The sequence below is a fragment of the Struthio camelus genome, chromosome 17, assembly GCF_040807025.1.
Source record: "Struthio camelus isolate bStrCam1 chromosome 17, bStrCam1.hap1, whole genome shotgun sequence".
NCBI classification, from domain to species: domain Eukaryota; kingdom Metazoa; phylum Chordata; class Aves; order Struthioniformes; family Struthionidae; genus Struthio; species Struthio camelus.
Window position 1 is genome coordinate 11809252 of NC_090958.1, and position 27967 is coordinate 11837218.

The window sequence follows — 27967 nt, forward strand, 5'->3', positions numbered from 1 at the left end:
GTCATTCTCAGTTACAAGTTCAAGTATGATATTTAATCATAAAGTCTCAACATTCAAATAACTGACAATTTGACCAAGCATTAGAAAAATGTCACATATATCCTTTTCTGTGGTGGAGAATACACCGCAGAAGAAACAGAAACAGACAACTTCAGTGAGTAGCTTTTTTTTTTTTTTTTTTTTTAATTAAGAACTTCTGAGTTCAGGAGAAAAATAAATCACAAAGAGAGAACTGGAAGAACTACGCTCCACCTTCTTTATAAAAGAACTTTCTCAAAGAGAGAGACTAAATAGCTTATTCACCACAATATCAAATCTTATCGTAATCACCCTGGTTTTCACATCTGTTCTACAACATTTCATACTCGGCTTCCAAATATCTCTTATAAAGAAGGTGGGGGTGTGCTTTAAACAGGTTAAAAATATGCTGCACCTTTACAGTATTTAAACAATTACACCAAGTATAGTTCATACATTTATCACATTAACTATCACCTGGCAACCATACATTTAAAAAGGTCTAATGTATAGAGTATGTAATACCCATGAAAGATGCTCTTACTTACTTAAGAGCGTATAAAGATCAGGATTTATTCACCCTCCCCATCTGCAAGTTAATTTCTCATCTCTTCCTGGTACAATATAAATGACAAAAACAAAACAAAACAAAACCCCTTCATTCCATTGCACTACCACAACCCTATATGCATAGAAAGGCAGATTAATTATCTGTAACAGGGGAAAAGAAGAGGGGCTTACAAAAGGAATTTGAAGAACCTCTACTGCACAGGTAGTTTAGATGTTAAGTACATGAGTTTTGTTTTTGCTTTTTTTTTCCCCCCCCCAACTTTAAGTCACATAATGCAACCCTATACACACATAACAACTTCAGTAAGTGCAAGCGAGGCTGTACATAGTACTGTAGACATATTATTCTTGACCAACAAAAAGAAATTCAGCACATGAGAGGCTTGAACATTAGCACAGTGACAAGTCTATGCTGAAAGCCCATCTGGGATGTGGGAAGTGGTGAGTGAGAATGCAAAGCACATTCCTGCATATAATGTGCAAAGGCTCAGTCTTCACAACTGCACTCAATTTGCTACATGCACAGACAGAGATGAAAATGAGATCAAAAACAGCTGGGAATGGTTGTCCTGAGAAGATACAATAACCATTAAAAAAAAAATCTAAACATAAAAATACAAATACAGAAGCAACAGAACATTGTTAATAGTAGTAAAAGACAGAAACAAACTGCTGTTTTAAAAGAGGTTTCAAGTATTATTCCAGATCCAATTTCAATCCTACTTACAGGAGAAAATGCCCAGAGATTAGGAAGAGAAGTCCACACCAAAGTGTACTTTTAATAGCATATGGGCATGGTCAACAGACCCATCGTTGTGACAGCTATTTAAAAAATAAAAGTCTAAACAGAAACGCATCATTCTAATTAGCATTCATATTAACATGTGCATTACTGGAAATAGTTGTTTAATTCACTGACCACAGTAGACACAGTGCGCTGCATCATTTGTGCTCCATTATAACGCATAGTATTGTGTGTACACTTTTTAATATTGAAGTATAAATCTTGCTCACAAAATAAGGCATACTTAAAAACAACACAGTATCTACAGAGGTAACTTCATATGTTTTCTTCTCATTCTGTTTCACTCTTCTAGGCATGACAATAGAGAAAAATTGGTCCCAATCAAGTGCGTGAACATTAGCTACCAGATTACTATGAAACAGATCAGATTGCATCAATTCTTTTTTAAATGATGCTTGGGAAGCTTCCTAAATGAGCTCTGCAAAAGCTGTGGGAATAAAATCTAGCCTTTTTATTTTTAAATACCAGTGACCTCCCTCATCATCCCTCTCCCTACCCAAAAATGCCTCCATATTGCTATAACTTGTCCGTACTGAATTACTTTCAGTAAGATTGTTCTTTCCAGTAAAGCTGCTATGTTCTGTTTTAAATTATAGCTTTTTCTACATTTTTACCAGTGTACGCATGCTAGAGAACGGCTGCATGGCAGAGGTACATACTTAGCATACAATATCAAACCAAAAAAAATAATAAAAAAAAAACACAAAAGAACCAGTGTCCTACTGGCTGCTCTAAGTCAAAAGCACTGTTTGGTCTTCTGATACAAAATACTACAGAAGTAATATTAACTAAGAAGTCTGTTCTGCTTCAAGTATTACCGCAACTTTAAATGTGATTTTCAAATTTTTGTGCAATTATTTTTGTAATTTAACACGAATTAAAACATCAACACTACTAAACCAGGAAAAGAAACTGTACTTCTTCCATTATAACACTGCACATATAGTAGAAGCTTTAAGCTGAAACAGCTGTTAAATGGACAGAAAAGAACTTTTTTTTTTCCCTATAAAGTGAAGATTAGTGTGTTTCTACTCCAAATGGAATGGGTAGTGACAAAAATAGCAGGCTACAACAAAAAGCAGTTATGAATATACACTGACAATTTCCCTCTTAAATATTAATGGCTCTTGAAATATCCATCAGTTACTTATACAAAACATTTCTATTTAAAGTCTACGGATTTTTCTTAGTTTCTCCACAAGTAGTGCAAATACACTCCTTACTCTTAGGTCTTCCCAAGATATGGCTGGTTTTTGTATGTATGTGATTTTTGTTTGTTTTTGTTCTTCACCGCAGTGATACAGGGACACTGTAGTCATGAGGATGGAATGCAATGCTTGCTGGACTTTCTTGAAAACAAAACCAAAAACCTACCTTACTCACATACAGCTGTAAAATTCTACAAGTTAAAAAGTTCACACCAGATTACCTGATGCAGAAGTTATTGATTCCCTGCTATGGGGGAACTGAGAAGATCCCCTGAAACCTTAAACTGTACAAGCAGTATTATAGGCTTTTGCCCCCTCTCTACAGACTACAAGTATTCAGTTCTTGAATCGTGTTTGTTCACAAATGTGATTGAATTTCCTGAAATAAAAAAACCAAAGAGTATTAAAATGTAACAAAGTTCTCAGAAGTCAGGCAACACAAAAGAGTCAGCATCTTTCATATGGTATTTTAAAAGCTAAACAGTTTAAAGCATGGTAACATAACTGTTTTTCAGAACCTGTTTAGACTGAAATCTACCACCATGTTATCTGTAGCAGGACTATCAGCATCTCTCCTGCCTAACCCTTGTTAGTGACATTATCCACACAGATAACCCGTTATTAAAAGCCTTCCTCTATACTTCTGCATACTTCAAACTCAGAAAGCAATTAAAACAGGACATCAGAGAATTAAACTTTGCCTTGAGAAACATTAGCCATTTTCTGTAGTCAGCATTATGCAAGTTACTGGGAACTAGTATTAACTAGGCTAATAAACGCATTTCAATATGAACATGTTCTTTCACTGGCTTAGAATCTTCTTGTGGAAATAAAGGATAGTTAGAGTTTCTCTCATTCTGTATTATTCGAGTTCTACGGGAATGGCAAGCCAATCTTCCTGAATTAAACAGGTAACACAACATTCTGTAAAAAGCACTTGTAATTCTCAAAAACTTCTCGCTACTAATTCTTTGTTTCTTTCTTACTTGGGTTTTGTATCTCCTAACACATAACTGAAACACAAGTTAAGAACTGCGGGAGAAGCGCACGTGCGAAAGAGAAGGAGAGAGTGTGCGGGGGAGTGTGCGCGTGTGCGCGTGTACATATACATGTGGAGGAAATGATGCAAACAAGATCATGAATTTTAGTCCTCTTCCTGAATCAGACAAAAGATTAGAAAGCTTGCTTACACAACCAAACTTGTTAGCACAACAGTTTAGCTCAAAAAAAAAAAAAAACCCCCCACACAAAAACAACAAAACTGATGATCTCGAAGTGCTATGACAGGATTGTTTGGTTTTATGGATTTTGGAATTAACAGCAGCAGCTAGTAAAGTTCTAGGAACAGCCAATGCTTGAAGAAAAAAACAAACTAAAAAACTTCTGCATTATTCCCATTCTAGATGGGAACAGAATTATCCAATATTAACAAAGAATACTGGCAAGTGCTTTGATGTAGAATTAACTCTCTGACATATCAAAATAAAATATTATCTGGGTACACAGTACTATAACCTGAAGTTACAGACAGCTGAGGTGCTTTGAATTACATGTGCAACTTAAATTCCACATTATTTTTGAAAGATACTTGGCAAAAACCTCCAAAATTGTAAGAAACTGAGGATGAATATTTTAAAAGTCTGTCTTATGATCTACTCGCATGAGCTGTACAGGCTGGTTACTTTCAACCCACAGTACCAAAACATGAAAGGAATTATGCTAAGCGTGTGTGTTCATTGCAGCATTAGAAAGATAGTATAGAATCTGCTAGTCATTAAAGCAATTTCTCAATAAGGTTTAATAATTCCTCTGTCAGGAATTGCACTAATAATTTAGAGAAGATCACCTTGATTTTTTAGATGTACATTTTCCGTGAATGACCAGATACCATAAAGGACTAAAATTGTTCATCCAGAACAAAAAAAACCCCTTACATTCATGGTTTCACACTGCAGTAGTAAGAAGACAAAATGACAAACAAATCCTTGATTTCAAAAAATTAATTTTTAAAGCTATCCAGTGCCACTAACCATATAGGACCTATACAGGAGTCCATGTCCCTTAGATGTATTAAAACACTAGAGAAGTAGAAGGTTATCCTCATATTTTCAGGCTCAGAACTTCATTTTCACCAGGTGCCAGATTGCTTGGGTCAAAGGAGTAAAACCTAGGAACTCCTCCAAAAACAGGAACTGGTAAGCCACACCAGGTTCCTAATGTTACATGTTCCAAACTTCTTTTGCTGCAAATTATTCCCATCAGTCTATCCTTTCAAGGTCTGTTGCACTTCACTAGAGGAGTTTCTCTCAGCATTTCAAAAGGAAATAGCACAGGGCTCATTATTGTATATACAGTGTATTTAAGAGGCACCCAGACGTAAGCAAATAAGAAGTTGCTTCAGTGGGAAAAGATCAGGAGTTAATGGGCAGGGGGGGGTTGGAAAACAAGACTCAAGAAGTGTCAGCTATGGGTTACAACAACGTACGAGTGCTAGTGCTATTCTTCTGACACACGTAAAGCGCTCACTTCAAAGTCATATAAAAAACCCAAAGCTCATCAAATTTTGCTTGTGCTGCAGTAGAGCGTTCCTCATGCTTAAGCTATGAGCTACAACTTCACAGCTACTTTTCTAGCCATGCGCTTACAGTACTTTAAAGTTTTGGGTGGGTGGGTGGGTGGGTGTGGATGGGGGCGTTTTTTTAAATAAAAAACAAAAACACTTTCTAAAGCGTACAACTTACATGGCATGGTGTGCTTTGACCTGAGTCCGACAGTTGCGTCCCCAGTAGCAATCAGGACGTGACGTGACTGTCACTACAAAACAAATGAAACACTACATTTATTGCAGAAGCCATTAAATAAGGAGAGGTAGATTGTTAAGCCACTGCTAACGGTGGTTACTCACCAGAGCAGGAGCTTTGTAGAGAAGAAAAAAGGCAAGATTGCCAAGAAACTGTTGTAAAACTACACTATTTCACCTTTCTAGGCGCAAAGCAAATGCTTAATAAAGGACACAAAATTCATTCTGAATTTTAGGCTCATGCAGACTTATGATGAAATGATTTGGTTCACAGTGCTCTCAGTTGAAATTTGACCATTTAGTTCAATAGAGACAGGCTTTACAGTTTAAGACACTAGGCACATGCAGAGATACATTTCCACTTAAAATTAAAATGTATTAATTTGGGCAGAGGTTATCGCTGTCCTCTAGTTTTAGGGTACATAACTCCACAGTTCAGCAGACCCTTACAGCAAAGAAAATAATATTAAGGGGAAACAGGCTAGACCGACTATCTCTCATTAAGCACAGCAGCAAAAGCAGAGCTCTCAAGAGTTTGTGACAGGGATGCTGTTGCTAACAACAAGGACTGAATGGATAAAGGCAACATATAGAAGTAGATTGATGGAAGAGTTTCTACACACAACACATCTGGAATTGAAGGAGGCATAGTTGATTGTATGGTATTTTATACTGACAGTGTACATGTAAACAGATTTAGAATTCATCTCTGAATACACTATTGTTCCTAGCTGAGAGCTGGTAAAATGTGTTTAGAAATTCATAATCTTATGTATTTAAGTAAGAAAATGAATTAAATTACAGCAAGTAGTTCCTGTTGAGTATATTCTGGATTCTACTGAATTCCACTTTTCAATATGCATGTTTATTATATATATGAACAAATCATACTGAAGGAAAAGAATCCTATTAGAGAGTCTAAGAATAACTATATGCAGAATTGGCAGCTCACAAGTAAAACCACCTTTGTAAAATATTAGTCCTATAAAGACATTCCACTAGGCTACATGAACGTGTTAAAAATCCCCTACAAAGGGATTTCTGTTCATCTGGGGGATTAAAAAAACCAAACAAATAAATAACCACATCTCTTATTTAAATCTAAGGCTTGAAATAGAAGACACAAGATAAAACTGACTTTTCCCCCTACTGTACAAAGGAGAATTGACCACCTGGCAATTCAGCAACAGGAATGTTCTGCCTGTACTGGTAGGCAAGCTCTCGAAAACTGCGAAGGCCACAACAGTAGCAAAGCACCGTGTTTCCAGTAATTCTGTAATCTGAGGAGAAAGTCAGTTTGTACACAACATTAGCAAAAGGCTTAAGAAATCAGGGTTAACAAAAATATGACAGCTCCGGTTACGTACACCGGAACTTCAAACTTCTTTATATTGGTTTATATAGAGCTCGCTCTCTATACATAGACAAAAATGAACATAATACAGAAGGGATGTACCTGACAGCATAAAAACTCCTCTTTGAAGAGCTAAGAGACTTTCGTTTAACATATTTTTCCATGTCAAACCCCTGGATGCCAGGTAATCCTGAAACAGAGCAGTTTAAGTGTTTAATCAAGACAAATTTGCAACATTAAGAACAGCGACCAAATCATTCACCCTTGGATTTTACTAAACCTTGATCTAGCTAGGTTTACAAAAATGGAGAAATGTTGATCACAAATAAAAATGAAATACCATTTCTTTAACTTAATTAGGAAGATCACCAAGCCTTAGGAATCTTTTGAACAGAAGTTACTAAATCGAATTTTGTCAGAAGGATGCAAGTAAATCCATTTCAGTCACACTCTCATTTAACTTAAATCAAAATTTCATCCAGTTAACCCATTTTAGATAACCCAGTTATGCAATGGATAAAATATTTTCCATGCAACCTAAAGAGAAATTTAACTTGTCTGGAAGAAAACACGTAATGAGCCTCAATTTCCTGGTAGATTAAGTGAATTATTTCCTCTTTCACTAATATTTTGGATGTTACACTTAGGGAAGCCAGTTTCTACAGCCCTAACAAATACTTCATACAAGTAGAATTCTTTCATGGCTTAAGAGCCAAATATATCTCGCTTCTATAGTCTGCCTATCAGTCGTTTAGACCAAGCTCAGAAGCAATGTCTGGAATTTTGGCCTTCCTAGCACCTGCCAAATATGCATGCTGGAGAAATTAAACTTCAGGATTGCCTCATTGTGATTTTTTTAATTAATTTGGGAGGTAAGGGAAGAGCTGATGCTAATCAGAATGCACCTCTAGAATACAATGCCCTCTCATACAGAGACTGAAAAATCCAAATGATTATCCCAAAATAACTCAAGGTATTTCCAGTCTAGCCACACGAACTATAACCTTGGTCTAGCTAAACATTCAGGGCTCATTTGATTTGTCTTTTAGAAGTCAGGTGCTGCAAGTGACACAATGCTGTCACTGTAACTGTTAAGTAACACTAATTTCATGAGTCAGTAAGTCTTAAACATTATGTCATATACATAATGATTTTTAAACATACCTTCAGGATATCTGACTCGTAGTGGTTGTTATTTAGGACTCCATCTAAACACTTGTCACCAAGATTTATTTCTAATCAGAAGAAAAAAAGAAGTTACTATTTCTTCCCCCAACCAGTTGGCCTTTACCTATTTTCTGAAGAGGTCTTCCCATCTCCTGAAAGAATGCACACAGACTCATGTGAGCACAAAGTACATGACTGCATTCAAACAAGTACACGATATCTTTGATTACCACTGGAAGTTATATAAGACATTAAGATTTTACAATTTCACCTACAGTCCACAAACACAGCTACTGATCTGCGCAAAGTAACAGCGCTGTTAAAGGATATTCCACTAGCTTCAAACTGTAGCCTATTTGTTTCAACTGTTCTAATTTATTTTTGAATATATCTAAAAGTTTAAGCAGTCCACAAGTTTAAGAGTATAATGTTCTTTTCAAAACAGATAACATCAGATGCTCAGAGTTCTTTCATTGATTTGTATGATTTTCCTATGAGGCTGAAACACACCACAATTCTTTTTGATACAGAAAGCATCATGCTTAAAAAGTGCAGTTTTCAAGCTTAATACAATATGAAGCCAAAAAGTTAAGTCCTTCAAATCTAAGACATTTACCTTTGAAGAATTACTTATATTTGCAACATGAGGACACAGACTTTGTTCCCTTTTGCATGACTGCTACAAACTAAATTATTGTATTTCTTAAATTACCTAGAATTCAAGACAGACAGATATTATTGCAAAGTGAGCAGGTTCATAAGAAACAGATTATTCCACAGTACCACAGAATGGTGCCAAACAGCCAAAACATGCCATCCGAGTGCAGCCCCAGTATAAGTGACAGAAGGGTTGCAGACAAACTGTACCTGTAAACAATAGAGGAAAGCCCTGTAAGGATGAGCAAACAGCAAAATCCAACAGTCATTGCTCTTATAAAGCAGCAACAATAGAGCCCTGCTAAACTTGGTTAAAAAAAAAAAAAAAAACACCCAAAACTTTCTCATTTAAAATAAATTCTGTGAAGGAAGATTCTTTCTTGCTGTGACCACAGGAGTCCAAATAAAAAACATCCAGATAAAGAACACCCTTCAAAATAAGCTTAAATTTAGTTGAAAATAAGGAGAGACATAGTTCTATAGCCAAGATTTAAAAAAAAAAAAAAAAAAAAAAAAAGGGAAAATAAACGTACGCACATTGTTGAGGAGCAACATGAGGATTCTGTTCACGCTCTGCTCTTCGGTCAGGCATTGGCTGAAAGCAGCAGGTGCATATTACATGACTTCCTTGAACGGGACATACATATTCCTGGACAGCTAAATGGCAAAAAAAAAAAAAAAAAAAAAAAACCACACACACACCACAGGAAGAGGTAAAAAAAGATAGACTGAACGATGCATAGAATTGCAACCTGGACTATGAATCTTAGTGAATATTAGCAACATAAAATCAGAAAGTAACAAGCAAGCAATAGTGCCTTTCACAAAAATTCTATAAAAGCAGAAAAATGGCATTTAGACTTCTAAACTACATATGTATATAATATATTTGAATATTTTTAAAAGTTTAAGATCTACCAGCCATCAGGAGTCTATTCTGGATAACCAAAGAAAAGCCACTGTCAAATCTCCAGATATTTGCACTTAAGACACTTAAGTGAAGCAGTGATTTCCTCACAGTACTACAAGACTGAGCTTAGTTCACAATGGGTATTTGAGTTACAGGATCTCAGTTTTATACTGCAGAGATGATTTCATGACACTAACCTGCAGGGAAGTTGGCAGATGTAGATGGTGCATCTCCCAGTGCTTGCATTCCTCCTGCTTCTGTCTCTTGGCCTGGGACAGGAAGAGTCGGAACAGTGTGTCGTCGATAGCCTGGGCACTGTCTGCAAACTATATATGGTTGACTGAAAAAATAAAGTAAGGTCATAGGAAACGCTGCCCAACAAATGCAAATTTAACTCATCTCCCTGTGCTAGAAAGGGTCTATCATACTCCTGAAGTTTAAATTTCACAATTCTTCATCCAGTAATAGATGCAAGTTTACACACCACAGTACCATGGAGTTGTAAAGCTTGCTGTAGTCATAACAGACAAGCAAATAAAAAACCCCTTACAGCCCTTGGTGGTATCCCGTAAGTCTTTCTGAAACAAGAATAGCCTGACTGGAAGCAAAATGACATCGTCCCAGGATGTACAAATGACTCACGTGCACACTTAATGCACAAGTGGAGTTAAGGCAGCAGAAGAACATAAGATTCAAGAGGATGTAAGACCAGCAAAGAGAGATAGAAAGTAATAATCATCTACAGGAAGAACCCAATTTTTCTGTTCCCTTCTACATATACAGCAAAAGGTTTCTGCTGTTCAAAATAGAGTAGAGTTATTTTGGTGTCAGTAAAGCATCAGCTGCTTCGATAGCATACAGCTGGTGAAAACAGCATGCCAGACACATTAGCATGATCGTTGCAACTGCACTCACAGGGTCATGGACTGCTTTAACTCATGTCAAAATCTTAGCTAGAAAGCTGTTGCCTCTAAAGCAACAACCATGAAAGGCAATTTCATGCATCTCATATGAAGCTGCTGTACAATTGAGGATAGAGCTTCTGGTCTTAAAATGAATCTTGCTAGGCTTCTAGGGAGCTCTAATTTTAATTAATTTTTGTTGACTGCTTAAGGATCAGTAGAACGGCCAACAGAATTGCCAAGATAATTACTGGTAAGAATGAACTTACTTGAAAATTAAAGTAAGATTAATTCTTGTAATGATCAGGGAAACACTACTAGCAATCAAATATATGGGATACAATAACACTGTGAAACTAGTCTAGTTTGTGATTTTGGACATCCAAACACGAGCAAATCTAATTCTGCGCACAACTTCAAGGAATATACCTGATATCTGAAGATTCGCTATCTACATCTGACAACTCTAAAAGATCCTCAGAACTTCCTTCCTCATCTGAAAAAGATCTCCGCACCTTAGGTTGCAACATATCTTGAGTAATTTTGTTTCTAGCATCCATGCTACGTACATCATCCTCATTACGACATTTATCTGCAAGAGAACCAAATTCGGACATAAAGAGAAAAGGAATCATCGTGTCCATTCTCCCAAAGAAAGATCATGACCACCCTACATTTATTAACATGTTTAAAATTGTGTTTTCATGTCCGTCAAACTTACTTTTAGTTATCAAAATTCTAGAAAATCTTGGTTATATTACCCTCTCTGTCAAGGGCAATGAAACATCAGGTAAATGAAGTTTCATTTTCAGGAGTCCATGATTAAAGTTAATTAAATTCATACTCAAGTAAATTTTTCAGAAGTATCTGAGTCTAGGTGACCCAATCAGTCAGTGTCCCATTTGTTAATACTGATATCCTTCTCATGACTAAGTAGTAAAATAAAATCAATTAAGAATTCTTAGCATGCTCAGTTATAGTATTAAATCACCTTCAATTCTCAGCCAATATTTGAAACATTACAAGTTATTATGTCACATTAAATGTAAGAGCTTGTTTTCTTACAGCTGTTTTAGAGAAAAGAGCACACTAATAAAATGTACAGAGATGCTTAATGGACAGTAGGCTTTGTACATGCATCAGCTGTACAGCTTATATCTGAAATGCATCAGATTCTATTATGCGCACTTTTCAACTTGCCTGGATGCTGAATTAGATAAGCTTCAACCAAGTTGTTCAATATATGGTTTTTACAAATACGTTCTACTGGACAACGGCAAGTTGGACATAGCGAAGATCTTTCCATCCATCCTGAGTAGCAGGCAGCACAGAAAGTATGCATACAAGGCTGCAAGCTGGAAAATATAAACATGAATTCAATGAAATTAATGGAGTCAAAACCCAAATCTTTCATTTTTTGTACACATTCATAACACTCAAAAAAAACATTTAGCATGTCTTTAGATAATCAAGAAGATGCAGCTGTGAAGCATCCAATTGAGTTTGTCTATATGGATTATAAATAAAAAAAAAAAAAAAAAACAGTTTCTTGTATTATTCCCACATGATTACAACTTTTGTCAATCATACATACCTTACACAGTCATGCAGGAGTTCTTGGCAGATAATGCAAGTTAATGTTTCTTCCATCTTATCTGGTTTCACATTTGATGTTTTTGCATCTTCAGAGCCAATTTTAATTATACATTCACTTGGGGCTGCTACTGGAAGATTTGGACAAGCATCTTCATCTACAAAGACAGAAGATTCCCATAGAATATAATTTTCAGAGTTGGGTCCTTTTGTTTTTTGGTTTTTTTGCAAGTGTTAAAAAAGACCTGAAAGTTGCACTGTTCACTGGCAACAGCTCTGTCTAGGTTCTTGCTTTACACATAACAGTTTTTGCTACTGAAGTCATCATTTTCACTGGCCCAGAAATCAAGTAAACAGGAAGTAAGAAACAAATCCACACCGGACTGGCAACACGTGACCTGACTCAATTTGAAAAAAAAAAAAAAACACAAAAAACACAAAAAAACCACACACCACCACCAGTGTTTCACTTTCCTTTTTTAATCCAATTACTACAACATAAAATAATGTTGTGACAGGGAAAAAATGACCTATCACATATGAACACAGCCTTTAAAACCCTCTATGTTTGGTAAACGTCCATTTTGAATTCACTTCATATTAACCAGTGAAAAATAAGTAGATTCTTATGCTTTTCAAGCTCACTGGACTTCTATGGAAAATGGACATACCTGTAAATTCATAATTGTATTTTTTAAACTAACTTTCAGCAATAACATTTAAATAGAAGAGTGCATATGGTAGGCTGCAGAATATTGTAGTATACTAGCCTCCTTTTAGTTTCTTCTTAGCAGGTTCCAAATCTTCCTCCGTCACTTCCTCTTCTGTCCTTTGCGAACCTGATTCTGTTCTTTCTTTGTCAGTGATTTCGGAAGTGATTGTGGAAGTTTCAGTATTCATATCCAGCTTTGTGTGTTCATCATGCAGCGTTCTTAGACACACAGACTCTAAGATGGGGAAAGCAGGCACAGGAGTGAGAACTGAGGATTGTGATCCTGCAAAATAAAAGCAGAAAATATGAACATACTTGCATACAGTTATGGGACATGTGAAAACAGTAGCTACTCAAACCCTAATAATGCACGCACATCAGTTCAAACATCTGGATAGGAAAAAGTGCTGCAAAAGCATAAAAGTAGTGACTGCGTAATTATGCTACACGTGTTCTGGGATAATCTGACTAGCCTTGACTTACCAGTCCAAGACGCGGAAGACCTGAAGAAAATCTGCTATTAGTTGTGTAACCCTACTTAAAATCTCCATCCCTATTTAAAACGTAGAATATTTATTCATAAGACTATTATCTGCATCAGGTCTTCCTGACAAAGCTGTCAGGCAGAGGATTTATACAGTCTTGATCATGTACAACAAGCACAGCAGAGAGCCTGTGATACTAGAATGACAACTCAACAGCAAATTTTCATTTTCGGAGGAGCATGTGGGAAAAGCCCCTCCCAATGAACTGTTGACAAATTCCATTTTCCAGATAATGGTTCTTGCTCCAGTTCTATTTTAAGAATTACGCAGCATTTGGCCATTACACTTGCCAATATTACACAGGATATAAGACTAGGGGTCCACACGATACCTTTTGGCCTTAGAACTCTCAGCAAGAGAAAGGAGACTGGTAATCGGCAGCAGCAACAGCGACAATTAAAACAGTTTCTCAGAGAGACTGCAGGAGTGCAAGCACTCATATCCAGTTACTTTGCTATATGAGCTATAGAGATTTGCTAAGTTTTCACTGGTGCGCTCTCCATTACCGAGCCATAGGGTAAAGACTGAACAGTTTCGATTCTACATGTATTTTCTGCCTCCAGCAATTCTCACGATTGCTTTACCCATCCACTAGGATTTATCCTGTGTACTAATAGAGAAAGTTAAAACGCACATGCCCACCTGTTATTTTCACTAGAACTCTGGAAGACAAATGCTAACGATGTGGATGGGGATAAGACACTAATCTGCTAAAATTCAAGACTGAATTAACAGCTGATGGGATACCAAACTTTAAATATGTGACAACTCTTACCAGATGTTGAAGGATTATCCTGCTCAACAGATGCAGACTCAGTAAGCGAGGTAGAAGAAGCATTAAAGAGGTTAGATGTAGAAGTAGATGGCTGTGGTTCCTCATAGCAAGACTGAGTAGCTGACGGTGATGAGGTAATTTGGGTCTCATCATTACTTCTTCCTGTACTTGAGGTATCTTTGGTCACATGGCATAGGTTTTCTATGTTAACTTCTACAGTTAGGAGAAAAAAAGGAAAGAAAAAAATCTGTGTGACAGTCACCAAGCACATCATGGTTTCAAATAAAGCTTCCTTCAAAATTCCAGGGAATCAAACTCTCAAAAGAGTTACACTAATCATTAGAGTTTTGCTCGTCTTCTTGATTCTTGAATTACTTCCTTACCTACTGGTTCTTGAGTTGCATCACAATGTGTGTTTAAGGATTCATAGAGATAAGCAACATCTGAAAGAGATGACAGAAAATATTAATCAGAATTTTAAAGTAAAAGTTAACTAACTTCAATCTCACATAAACAAATTCGGTTCACAAGTGACTGTTTCCCCAGTGTCTGACACCTCCATAGTTTAACATTAATACTTCTACTTAGGAGGCAATTAGAAACAGCACAGCAAGATCTTTTCTGTTCAGCAAACCAGGCAGAGAAGCTTTTGTGCAAAGTTTAACTTGTGCCAGCCATGGAAGTAGAGGCTTAATCATTTCTTAAACCTAAAATCTGCTCTGTGTCAGAACAAACCGAGTATATTTACTGACACTTCAATCAAAGCTCTTTGAAGCTTATTATTTCTAAGCTCACTTCTCAACTTCTTCAATCACTTTTATTTAGATCTCTTTGAAAGATACATGAAGTTTCAAAAAAACAAATTAAGACATGTTACAAATTCAATCCGGAAACTAATTTAGTATCTATTAATAAAACAAAGTGGATAAAATCTCCTTCTTCTCCACCCTATTTCAATCTAATACCGTTACAAAGGTTCCCCCTAACTTGCTATTTCTTTACATGTCCAGCCACCTAGAAACACATGAGACCTTCTTAGCTTGCAGCAACCCCTTTTCTGAACAAAAGTTAGAGTCTAGTCTCCTTCAGAATTACTCAGATTAGCCAAATGCACATGCCACATCTAAATCCTCTCTTATCTTGGAAGATGGAGAAACTGAAAAAGTGATATCAACTACTTGGTAATTCATATAGTTGTTAATACAAGCAGAAATTAGTAACTCAACTCACCACAAAGTACCCACAAAATTAGCATAAATGAGTTGTTCTGAATAGTTCCAGCTGCAATAGTGCTATTTTAAAGAGGATTCATGAGGTAGACAGACCACACAGACAGACATAGCATATCACTGCTTCTTGTAGCATTTATATTAGGCAGCATAAGTCTGTCTGACCTGTCTATACAGAAATTAACAGCAACTTCATAAAAGAAAACTGTATTTCAATAGGGGGTATGTACAAATCTAGAAGTTTTTAGATTAGCAATTCATATACTTCTATTGATGCATTAAATTTTTAAGGTCTTGAGTATTTACATTAAGTATCATTCTACAGACTTATCTAATGTTACACCCCTGCTCCCAATGTATACAGTTATCATCATAATAACAGCTGAGGTTATGACCCCGCAAACTCTGTCTGTTCACTTTAAAATTCCACTTCAGAGCTACCAAATAATGAGAAGCAATATTTAAAATTCTTCTTCTATTCTGAAGTCTTTTCCTGGAAGTGAATACTCTACTAAAATTTAAATATTATGTTCTTTACACTTCAAAGAAGAATTGCATGCTAAAGGACAGAGCAATCAGCTGGGGCACAACACTACATACAAAGCTGAGCTTTCTCCCCGCACCCCCCCCCCCTATTTACCAAAGTTGAACCTTATCTGTTATTTTACAATAATGAGCAATTAAATTCTTTCTGTAAATCTTTTCAGTCAGCTTTGCATTTAACGATCCTGTACAACCAGGTATCAAATTAAAAACTCTATTACCTCACAGAATCACAGAACGGTTTAGGTTGGAAGGGACCTCTGGAGATCAGCTAGTCCAACCTCCCTGCTCAAGCAGGGTCACCTAGAGCATATTGCCCAGGATCACATCCAGACGGGTTCTGAATATCTCCAGCGAAGGAGACTCCACTACCTCTCTGGGCAACCTGTTCCAATGCTCTGTCACCCTCACAGTGAAGAAGTTTTTTCTCAGGTTTAGATGGAACTTCCTGTGGTTCAGTTTCTGCCCGTTGCCTCTTGTCCTGTCGCTGGGCACCACAAAGAAGAGACTGGCCTCATCCTCTTGACACTCCCCCTTCAGATACTTGTACACATTGATGAGATCACCTCTCAGTCTTCTCTTCTCCAGGCTGAACAGGCCCAGCTCTCATAGCCTTTCTTCAGAGGAGAGACCCTCCAGTCCCCTCACCATCTTTGTCACCCTCCGCTGGACTCTCTCCAGTAGCACCATACTGGGGAGCCCAGAACTGGACACAGCACTCCAGGTGAGGCCTCACCAGGGCTGAGGAGAGGGGCAGGATCACCTCCCTCGACCTGCTGGCAACACTGCCTAATGCACCCCAGGAGACCATTGGCCTTCTTGGCCACAAGGGCACATTGCTGGCTCATGCTTAACTTGTCCACCAGGACTCCCAGGTCTCCAGAGCTCCTTTCCAGCAGGTCAACCCCCAACCTGTATTGGTGCATGGGGTTATTCCTCCCTAGGTGCAGGACCCTGCACTTGCCTTTGTTGAACTTCAGGAGGTTCCTCTCCGCCCACCTCTCCAGCCTGCCCAGGTCCCTCTCCATGGCAGCACAGTTTTCTGGTGTGCCAGCCTCTCCCCCCAGTTTAGTATCATCAGCAAACTTGCTGAGGGTGCACTCTGTGCCTTCCTCCAGGTCATCGATGAATACATTGAACAAGAGCGGACCCAGGACTGACCCCTAGGGGACACCACTAGCTACAGGCCTCCAACTAGACTCCGCACCACTGACCACAACCCTCGGAGTTCTGCCATCCAGCCAGTTCTCAATCCACCTCACCGTCCACTCACCTAACCCACACTTCCTGAGTTTACCTACGAGGATGTGATGGGAGACAGTGTCAAAAGCCTTGCTGAAGTCCAGGTAGACAACATCCACTGCTCTCCCCTCATCTACCCAGCCAATCATTCCATCATAGAAGGCTATCAGATTGGTCAAGCATGATTTCCCTTTGGTGAATCCATGCTGACTACTCCTGATCACCTTCTTGTCCTCCAGATGCTTAGTGAGGACCTCCAGGATGAGCTGTTCCATCACCTTTCCAGGGATGGAGGTAGTACCACTACCTTACTACCTACCACTCAATAGTACCACTTCCCAGATCATTTATGAACATATTGAGTATAGCTGCCAACACAGATCATTCACAGAATCTTTTGTTAATTTTCTTCTATTGCAAAACTTCAGCATTTAGAGCTAAAACCCTGGTCCCTGACTTCTATACAGTTATTAATACATGAAAGGACCTTAATTCCTAGTCAACAATAGTTTAGCTTATTTAAAAGCCTTTGAGGAAGGACCCCACTAATTTTTTTTTGTTTTAAATCTAAGTGTGCTATTTCATTGTATCATCCTTTTCCATGTACTTAGTGATATCTGAACAGATTTAAAATATATTTTGTGAGGCATGATTTTTCTTTATAAAAGCCACACTAATCTAACATTTTTCTATGTTTACTAATTCTACTTTGATTGTAGTGCTTTTTTCACTCAATTAGCCATTTATTTTTTTAAAGACTACTCTTGCAGCCTTCCCTTCTTCTAGGGCCAAAAATTCCTTAAATTTAACACAAAGTATCACATAACAGCTCAGTAATTTGACTTCTAAAGGAAGTATTAGATGAATGTAATCAGGACCTTATTAGTTATAATTCCAAGCATTATTTCTTTCAAAATTACTTCTAGGCACATTTCCATTTCAGACAATTGCTCAGACTTGTCCATGTAAAGAGGGGCATGTCCCTGACCTTTTCCGTAGAGACCTGTTCTTACACTTTAACAAATTATTTCTGTTGAGTAATTCCATTTCAATTATACTGATACTTCTTTTCTCTCATGACTCAAAAATGACTAAAGTATGCCATTAAAAAATATCATTTACTTACTGTTCTCTGGCTCATTTTTTCTGTAAACAACATAGATCACATCTCCAGTCTGTAAAGGGTATGTCTGCTTCTTAATCACTTTCAGTTTATTAATTACTGTTCCATTAGTACTGTAAAGAGAGAAAAAAATCCCTTAATTTAGCCTAAATGTTTTCATAATTACCTAGGAGGAGAAAAGGGAAAAACAAGATACTTTTAACAAAGAAAACTGTTAGTTCTCTAAAACAATATAAGCCAGGATCTAAAAGTGTTCAATAACAAACAAAAAAATTTGGCCAAAAGACTAAGCCACAGAGCTGCTAGGACTTCAGCGCTCATTTGCGGCTCCTACAAAGGAGTTGGTAGCTGAGAGATAGCCAGACAAAGGATCCTTGACATTTAGTGAATGCGTCAAAATAATTAGATTATTATTCCTGTAGAATAATCTCCACCCTTTAAATAAAAAGCAGGAAAGGATAATTGGTGTTCTATTCCAAAACTGCTAGGTTATGTTTGTCAGTTAACGCTGGAAACCTCCTAAGACATTCTGGAGCAAAGGAACCTCTCCTGTATAGGCAGTCAGGTACCCCATGGCAGCATTCACTTTTCTCCCCTCTTGCTTCAAACAGTGAAAAATTAAAATTCCAAGGTTAGGCTGTCTGCAAGTCAACAACAACAAGAAGTTAGTAAGGTGTAAAACCACTTATACACGCTTGAACATTAAAAAACATGAGTTGGAAACAATTATTTTCATATGGATAAAAACTCTAAGGCTCACAGAAGAAAACAAATTGGGGAACAAGCAAATGCAGAGCATTGCTAATTAAGGGTGGTATCTTTGCTCTCTCACTATGGGTGACATTTTATACATAAGCTATGAGTGTTTTATAACCAAATCTAATTATTCATGGGCTGAATAATTTCAGCTCAGTTGCAATAAGCCTCTTTCAGGCCTGCAGCATTCTAGAATTTCAGACTTCTGCCATTCAAAACCTCTGCAATTAATACCAAGTATGAAAGAATAGAAAAGCCTCTTTTTCCCCTCAGCAGATCTAACTTCTGCATGAGATGACAGCAAATCTCTGCTGCCACCTCCTGGAGGCCACCATGCTTTCCCAGGACAAAGCCCAGCCTTCCTCAAACAGACCAGTTTCTCTCTGGAGGTGAGGGATGGTTATTCAGAAAAAAGCGTCATCCCTTCTCATCTTATTTTTCTTTTTAAAAGCAACTTGGCCCAGGAAAAAAATCTCTTGTCATTTAGTAATATTGAAGGGGGGGAAAAAAAAAAAAGAGAGAGAGAACTTAACTTTACGTGTCCCAAAATGTCAGTAGTACAAAATCAAAAGCATTACATTAAAAAGTTAAAAGGAAAAGCAAGCCCTTGCTGTAACCACAGCAAGTCTTGGTCAAGATAGCAGTTCTTGCTTTTCCCTGTGCAACTGCTTTCACTACCTACATGGATAAATCACTAATGCAACATAAATAACAAGATATAAAAAACCCAAAAAGTCAAAGAAAATATTTGGATCACATCAACCTTTGACCCATGAAAGAAGTTTCAAGCTTCTTTCATAAGAAAACTTTTAAGCTTGCCTTTTTACTGTAGACATACAGATATTGACTACCCTGAAATACATGAGAACTAAAGAAATAGCAGAATGAAGACTTCACCAAAAGTTAATTGCTGAACTTCCAGTGCTCTTAAGAGGAAAAAGGAATTTTAGTCAGTCTATTGGAAACTATACTTGTTTTTAAATTAACATTGCTGCTAGTGGTAATGTATTAAGAAGATACTGTTAAAGCAAAAATTGCGTCTCCGCTCATCAATGAAACACGAATGCTTCCAGCAATCACTGAGACTGCTCAGAGGTCCTTTAGCAAAACTAGGAAACATCAAACTTGACACCCCTAGTATTTCAGGAGGCAAAGCAAAGCGCACACCTCCCATCTACCATAAGTCTTTCAGACCCTTCGTAAAAAAGCAGCTAAACTCGTATAACACGAATTGTCTCTTACTGAGGTTTAGCTTCTCCAGGCAATTCCGAGTCCAAATACGTTACCAAACACGGGGTAGGGGGGAGTGGATTTTATAAAGTTTCAACGTCGTGACTACTAAATTGGCTATGAGGAATTAAATAACTTAAGTGAGCTATTCTTGAGTTAAAAAAAATTATACTGTCACACATCTAGCAATGCCTGTGCTTGCTCTGACAAGGCAAGCTGCTGAAACTGCTACCCAGGACCGTAACCCTCAAAAGTGACTACAAATAGCAAATCTGTTCAGTCCTGCACAGCTATACTGACTTCAGTGAGCGCTGACTAAAAGAATCATTTGGCATCCAGGAATGAAGTAGAAGTAAATTCATACCACTGAGAGAAAACCATTAGCTTTTCTTAAATAGGTTAGCAAACAGGATCTCAGTCAATAATCCAAGGGGGGGGGGGGTGTAAATCAAACTAACCCAGGCACCTGTGTTATTCTTTCATTTAGCATTTAACAGATATGATGAAGTATGGGATTAACGTTGCAGTTTTTTTAAAATCAGAGACATGACAAACGGTAACGTATGCACATTTGAATCCCTGACGCTTCAGACTAAAGTAAGGTCCTCATAAATTACATAGAAAGTACAATTATAATCCCAAATACGAAAGTCGTTCATTGGTTCAAGTAATATTGAGTTGATACCAGACTGCATTATTTTGGAGGTGGAGAAGAAAAGCTGAATCATCAGATATGAATTGCCCAAGTTGCGAAACAACATCACAAAAGGTCCTATGCCACTTTCCCAAAGAGTGGAAGAAAAAATCCTCAGATCTCGACCCAATTCCAACGTGGTTGATGACTTAACAGTTTGATTAATGAACCATACATCATCTTGACTTCCAATTCCAGCTGCCACACACTATTGATACAAAATACCACACAGCTACATTCCACTCAAAATAGGCCAACTTTGAAGTAGGTAAATGATCTGTGTATTGTAAGACACTTTGGTATCCTTCTCAGAAAAATGCCAAACTATTACTTTTTAGTAATTACTAATGTCCATCTGGGAAAAGAGTGTAATTTACAGCAAACTTCTGTGACAATTCTTTTTAGACGTTATCTACTATATAAGCACATATTATCCTGAACATACTATAAACTGTTTTGAATCCTAATAAGTCACGGAAGCCCCTCTCCATTCTTTTAATGGCTGCAGAAATAGTGCATCTGGTGGGGCGAGAAAAATTTAGTAGCAGAAAAAGTGGCGCTGGCCACTGAAGATCAATCTCTGACTATCTACAGAAAGGGAACATCTGATAGTCTTTCACATGACTGTCTTCATCTCGTGCAAATACAGTCGCATTTAAAGTTTCTCTTTCAAAATGAAGAGTCTTACAATTGCTTTTACTTACGGCAAGCTAACTACTGGCTCAGCGGTGTTAGGTTAGCTTGCATAATTCAGTTTCTTTCAAGCAGCATCAAGGAACTAGGGCATGGTTTGGAAAATAAAATAGAAATATAAACAAAAGAAAGGGTGAACTTGCAGAACATTCTATTGTGCTATTTGCTAACTCTTGGCTTTCATTGCTTCAAAACGTCCGTTTACTCAATTTTAAATTTTCTAAGCATTTCCTTTCACCTGCAAAGTTATGGTACTTCCTTCCAAACTCTACCCAACAACTCATTATGCTAACAGGGAGATAAGAACCAATGTTGGTTGTCTACGTGTATTTTATGATATTTTTTGATTCAGTCACAATACAGAAGCAAAGTCCACTCAACTCAGCTGTCACAAACTGCCTCCCTCAGTGCATTCCATTTCACCAAAAAAAAAATCTGAGCTTGACCACAGCAATGTTTCCAGAACTACTTTCCTCTCCACCGTAGAAAAAGCTGACATTGCAGTATTTCTCTGGGCATCAAGCACTGCCAACTCAAACATCCAAAGAATCTTATTCTTTCAGCCTGCTTGATTCTTTGGAGCTCAGCTGATATTCAGAGCAAACACCAGAAGTCCCAGAAGAGAGTAAATCGTCTTCCACAAGAAGTCAGATCAACCCCAGATAATCTCTTGATTCAGCAAATGTCAACCATCATGCTTCTTACCAACTCACCCACAAGCAAGCAGAACACATGAACAACCTGTCTTTTTTGTTAGATACACAGAAGCGTAACATGCCAAACCATAAGCAGCTAATTCATAGTACTGCATAGGACTCTAGCCCTTCTATCACATTAGCAGGATAATAATTTCCACCTGTCTGTGAGTGCATCATGTAGAAAATAAATCTAATTTAGCTCAGCTAGTTCTCCTTCTGCTGGCTGCGCTTTTTTTGCCTTGAAAGAAAGCGGAGGAAAAGAAGGAAAGGCAGGGAAGCTTCTGCATCATTCACAATTCCTTTAGCTTGTATTATCACCACACTGGTCTAAACTAGTGCTACCAGCTACAGGGGATTTAAACTAGGGGTGGTTTCAGAGATCCAGGGATATCTATCCTGTTTACTGTCTTTAGCAATGACCTGCAGGAGTAGAGGAAACACATCCCATCAAGTTTGCAGTTGACACTAAACTAGGGGCTGTATTCAACATGCTAAGAAGCAGGGCTGCCACTCAGAGGCTGAGCTGCACTAACAGGGACGTAGTCAGATGATCGAGGGAAGTGATTATTATTCCCCTTTACTTGGCACTCATTCACCCACATCCTGTTTTACGTCATCTGGTACAAGAAAGACGTTGATAAACTTGAGCAAGTGCAGCAGACAGCCATCAGGATTGCCGGGGGCTGGAGTACAAGACTTATAAGCAGAGGCTGAGGGAACTGGGCTTGTTTTGCCTGGGAAGAGAAGGCTTGAGGCCAGGGAACCTAGCAGCAGTCTTTCAATAACTGAGAGCAGTTCACCAAGAAGACAGAGCCATGCTCTTTAATGAGGTGGCAAATGTCAGAAATTGAAACAAGGAAGGTTCAAAACAGATAAAGGGAATAAAAAAAATCACTATGAAAATAATTAAGCTCTGGAATGAGGACTCTGAGAGGCTACAGAATATCCATCCTTGGAGGTTGCGTTCAAGAGCTGACTGGACAAAGCCCTAAACAATCTAGGCCAAATTCAGTGGTGGCCCCGCTTGCAACAAGAGGTTGGGTTTAGTGACCTCCTGAGGTTCCTTCCAACCTCATGAACTTGAGGAAATAAAACAAAACATGAAAGGAATGCATATCCCAAGTAAGTATCAAGATGTGTGCTCCTGGCCCTGCAAATGAATCCCTTTAATATCAAAATAGCTAATAACTGAGTAAGACACAACAAAAGAACAGAGACATCAACTAAATCTCATGCATTTTGCCCCAGATATATATAAAAATATATGAAGATAAAAAAGTGCATGCTATAGTCTATTAGACAGTTTAAAGGTTTTTCAGAATGTTCTTGGAGGTATTTTTTTTATTAAAAGTTCAGCAGGTATCTGATGCTAGCCCTGAGCTACCACAACAATATATTTAATTGCATTCTGATATGCTGGAACAGGAAACAGCAGATTTGGCACGATACCCCCCTTAAAAAGGGCCCAAAACGAAATGTCCTCTTTATGTACATACGTCAACATATTTCGAACTGTCTTCTTCTTTGTGTTTGGATAAAATGCCTTCTAAACACAAAGAATGGGGGTAGCTGGCGGAAAAGTATTTGTTTCTTTACTGACTGCAATAACCTGGCAGAAAAAGAATGTGGTTTACAGAAGTATTTTAAAATGCCATAGAGTTCTTGAAATGTAATAAACCATAAGCTTTCTGCAATCTTAGACAAAAATTCTGTCAAAAACGAAGCAGATTAAAATTTGAAGAGGGTTACTGTCTCCGTCTAAGAAATACCCTCCCATTCAAATTCCTATCTCAGACTTTATAAATCAGTCTAGAAAACAAACTAAAATCCGCTGGAATCCACCCACAACCCCTGCAGTGCTATTTGTACTCCCACAGCAGTCTTAGAACTTAACAGGAAATAACCTCACCCAGTACAGCAAGTTCATTGGCCTTCAGTGTGTGAAGTATGTAATTAACTTTATATACTAAAAGTAGTTCTACTAAATTAGCTTAGCTTTTTAACACTAGCTCCAGTGAGGTATGTGCTTAAATCTTCCTACATTAAGGGCTTTAGTTCTCACACACTAACGTAATACAGAAACACTGAGAAAAGAAAGCAACCATTCTGGTTAAACAAAAGGAAAAAAAAACGCACCTGAAACATCAACAGTAGAAAAATAGCATGCATTTTTTTAAATTAAATTAAACTGGATTGAACAGGCTCTAACCTCCACCTGAAGTGCCCACAACTGCTGAAGTACTACAGTACTTATGGTATACAATCTACTGATGTTTTAAATACTAGACAGTCTACTGATGTTTTAAATACCAGAAAGATATATAACAAATACAGATTTTTACTCCTTGTCTCTGTTATGCTTTGGGATCATTACTACAGATGTTTTCTTCCCCTCATGAACGCCTGAAATGAAGCCCACTCATGCTTTGAAAGAGCTTTTAAGAATGCTAACATCACTGAAAATTTTCTCAGTCGTCTTTTGTTCACAAGTCTAAAGAAATACGCTGAAGAATTATTACACGTTACCCATCATTAGTATTTTTCAACCAGCAGACTATGAATTCCTTTGAAGAGAAAAAAAGATTTAGAAAGTGTTGAGAAAAAAAAAAGCTAAACGGAAAAGAGGAAAAGAAGGAAAACAAAAAGCATTTACCATTTATACCTTGAGCAATACACAATATTGTACTTCACAGACTAAGAAGACAAGAATATAAGTTCACAGCAGAACCAACCTTGTATCTTCCAGTGATACTTGACCAGATTCTTCATCCACTATGATTTTACAGTGATCTCCAGACACCAACTTGTTGCCAGGGAAAGATAAGTCACAACCTTAAAAAGAAAGTGGATTTTCCAGTGTGCTTAAAAATACGCATTACACAGCTAGATCAGCATTCTACTTGGCTATAAATGCACAACAAACTGACTCATGTACATCTGCAATAGTTCAAGATTTCTACTGGCATATAGGGAACACCACAGTCTAGGATGTGATACATAAATGCAAGCAGTGAAATAGGCTTATTTCAATCATTTCAGGATGTTTTAGTTCCCCTCCCCAAATTTCAGTCCTTACAGTTACTCTGCTCTAGAGTGGTACAGATTCATATATATTTGCAAAGTGTTCAACCTAAATTCTAGAGGCATTCATCAAGATCATAGAGCTCTTTTTCACATCATAGTAACACTGTTTCTTTGAATTTAACTTCTAGTTCAGCCTAGTATACTGGGGGGAAGTAATAGGAACCCACTGCTGAGAAATACAAGGGTATCACTGTTCTGCCTTAAAGCCTTGTTTGTTTGTTTTTAAATAAGAGGTTTTCCTTACTTCTGTTAACACCACTGTTACATTATTAAAGCTGAAGGGAGATTAAAAATCCAGGAGAGACTGAGATTTAGGCATGTGCAGGAGAAACGTAATAATGATGTTGAGATGGTAGAGACCTTCCTATCTACTATACTAGGGCTCTGAGTAAATCTAACATTTTTTCCTTCGCTTTAACATTCACCATTCAAAGCAATCGTCAAGGTTCCTTGTGTAAGACATTAACCTCTCTTACAGATGACTCAAGGTACCTGCATCTAAAATAGTTACAATTAATGAACACGATTCACTTCCACGTATTCACACTGCAGGTACACTATACCTTAGCCTGTGACAACAACATATCCAGAAGTAAAGCAGTAGCCACTACATATGATGTTAACAGTTTAGTACCATTCTATTCCTAATATGCACGGAACAATTAACAACTATAGCATTAACTGGTGCTGCACAACTTGCAACTGTAGGAAGCCCGCTTCCGAGTGGGATAAGTTTTACTCAGGAACACGCCAACACTTCCATTCTATTCCATGGAGTTAACAGACTTTAGTGCGGGAGCAGGAAGGTCAGAATGCTCTAGATGAACCTTTCTAGCACTCTTAAAGATTTTCTAAGTAACATTTATAAGCCAGAATGTGGCATTCTTGTATCCATTCATTTTATTAAAGCTAGTAAACAGTTATGGAAGCAACTCAACATGCAAAAAAAAAAAAAAAAAAAGAAGAACTACCTTCTTCTGCAAGATAACCCCCAACTGAATCTCACTTGGAAGAATTTCCCTATAGCCTAGATATAATGATAAGCAACCTAAGCATATATTATGAAATGTAAACAGATAAAATATTTTTCCTATGTTATCTGGATTTCTCATAGAGTTATAGCATCAGATGTTTGCCAAGGACTCTCACTTTACTTTGTGATGGGTTTGTCAAATAGCTTAAATTGATGAACAGGAAGCTGAAAGTTGGTGCTGCCAGGGCAGAGTGAAAAGATAAAACTCTGTGATGACTGTTTAAAGGGCAGTAGGGAGGAGTTCCTTTAAAATAAAGGCAAATAGCCATAACACTAGACTCAGGGAATAACCCACTCTCAGAGAAACACTTTCAATGCTTGCTAGCCATCTTTATGTGGCCAGCAGCACAGAGGGCCCTTGCGCAGGCACTTCCTGTCTGTACAGCACAAGCGTCTTGCCTTGCAGCTCCAACTTTTTTTTTTTTTTAAATCACGAAAACGGAACACAAGCAGGACCAACACGAAGAAACTCTCCTGAGCCAACGATTGTTCCTCCCCGCCCGTACAGACCGTCACAGGCACCTGAAGGACGCGTGCACTTGCAAACGTCCAGGGGCCCCGGAGAAGAAGAGGGCAGAGCAAAACCGCCTCCTCACAGGGGCCTGGGGGGCTCCCGGCGAGGGCCCAAGCCCGGCGAGCGCCAGCCGCCCCGTCCCCGAGCCCTGCCGCCGCGGGCCCCTCGCACCTTTCCTCCGGCCGATCGTCCACTCCCTCTTCAGCAGCAGGACACGCGGCTCCGCGTCGTCGGCGGCGCCCAGCCGGGTCAGCCTGCCCCAGGGCTGCTGCTGCTGGGGCGGCGGCGGCTGGCGGCGCTCCCCGCCTCCCGAGCCCTCCATTCGGCCTCACATCTGCGCAGCAGAGACAAAGCGACCCCGAGCCCCACCATCACACCGCGGCCCGGCGCCGCTCGGGGCCTCCCCCCCTCCAACCCCGCACGGCGAGGCCGGGGCCAGGCCCTGCGCGGCGACGCCGCCGCCGCCGCCCCTTTGTGCGGCGCGGGAAGCCCTCCCCCGCCGCGCGACCCCCTCAGGGCCTCTCCCCGCCTCGGGGTGGGGTGGGGGGGAAGGGGGCCGCCCCGACCCCCTCCTCCCTCCGCTCGCCCCTCTCCCCAACTTTCCGCCCCGGCGCGGAGCGCAGCGGACGGGGTGTCGCCGCCGCCGCCGCGTCCTCCCCACCCCCTCCCCCAAGCCCCCGCCGCCGCCGCCCGCTCCGGCGCGGCGCCCCCCTCCCCTCCGCGCCGGCCCTTACACCCAGCGCCGCGGCCGAGGCGGCTCCTGTCAACAGACATTGCCAGCCATCAGCTGATCCGGCCTGGGCCGGGCCAGGCCTGCCATTGGAGGGCGGCGCACGGCGGCCATAGAGAACGCGCCGCAGGCAGAGGCGGATCTTCCGGCGCCCGCCACCGAGACGCGCCGGCTGGAGCGTCGCTCCTTCCGGGGAAGCCGCTGACGCATCGCGTTACATAGGGAAAAGAAGGGAGAGCGTTAGGTTTGAGCGCCGGAAACGCCTCGGCGGACATTTTGGGTGCGGGCCGGCTCGCCCGAGCGACAACGCGCTCGAGGCCATCTTTGTTGTGGGCGGGTCGAGCGCCCCGCTGTGAGTGGTGTGTCCCAGCAGCAAGTTGAG

The 27967-nt window shown here is 39.2% G+C and overlaps 1 protein-coding gene across 2 annotated transcripts; it reads right to left on the reverse strand.

Annotated features, from left to right (window-relative positions):
- Positions 1-163: 163 nt before the first annotated feature.
- Positions 164-27916, reverse strand: CHFR (checkpoint with forkhead and ring finger domains). 2 transcript variants are annotated; one of them, XM_068910825.1, is made up of 18 exons: positions 27590-27916; positions 27027-27189; positions 24957-25056; positions 18157-18266; positions 14400-14459; positions 14017-14229; positions 12755-12979; positions 11986-12142; positions 11592-11746; positions 10821-10983; positions 9687-9829; positions 9117-9236; positions 8706-8789; positions 7920-7990; positions 6858-6945; positions 6574-6681; positions 5343-5415; positions 164-2980 (listed from the first exon to the last, which is right to left on the reverse strand). In XM_068910825.1, exons 2-18 carry the CDS (start codon positions 27175-27177, stop codon positions 2938-2940), a joined length of 2064 nt encoding a protein of 687 aa, XP_068766926.1. In that variant the 5' UTR covers positions 27178-27189; positions 27590-27916; the 3' UTR covers positions 164-2937. The 2 variants fall into 2 exon arrangements, with proteins under 2 accessions (XP_068766926.1, XP_068766927.1); XM_068910826.1 differs by having other exon boundaries at positions 12755-12931; positions 27590-27750.
- Between the last annotated feature and the right edge of the window lie 51 nt (positions 27917-27967).

What these genes read in the sequence shown, in the direction of transcription:
- CHFR (XM_068910825.1), bottom strand. Translation starts at nt 27,177, where the DNA reads ATGGAGGGCTCGGGAGGCGGGGAGCGCCGCCAGCCGCCGCCGCCCCAG. An exon ending in TGCAACTCAAGAACCAGTAG is followed by an intron (nt 14,230 to 14,399) that starts GTAAGGAAGTAA and finishes TCCTAACTGTAG; the next exon opens with AAGTTAACATAGAAAACCTA. An exon ending in AGGAGTTTTTATGCTGTCAG is followed by an intron (nt 6,682 to 6,857) that starts GTACATCCCTTC and finishes CTTTCTCCTCAG; the next exon opens with ATTACAGAATTACTGGAAAC.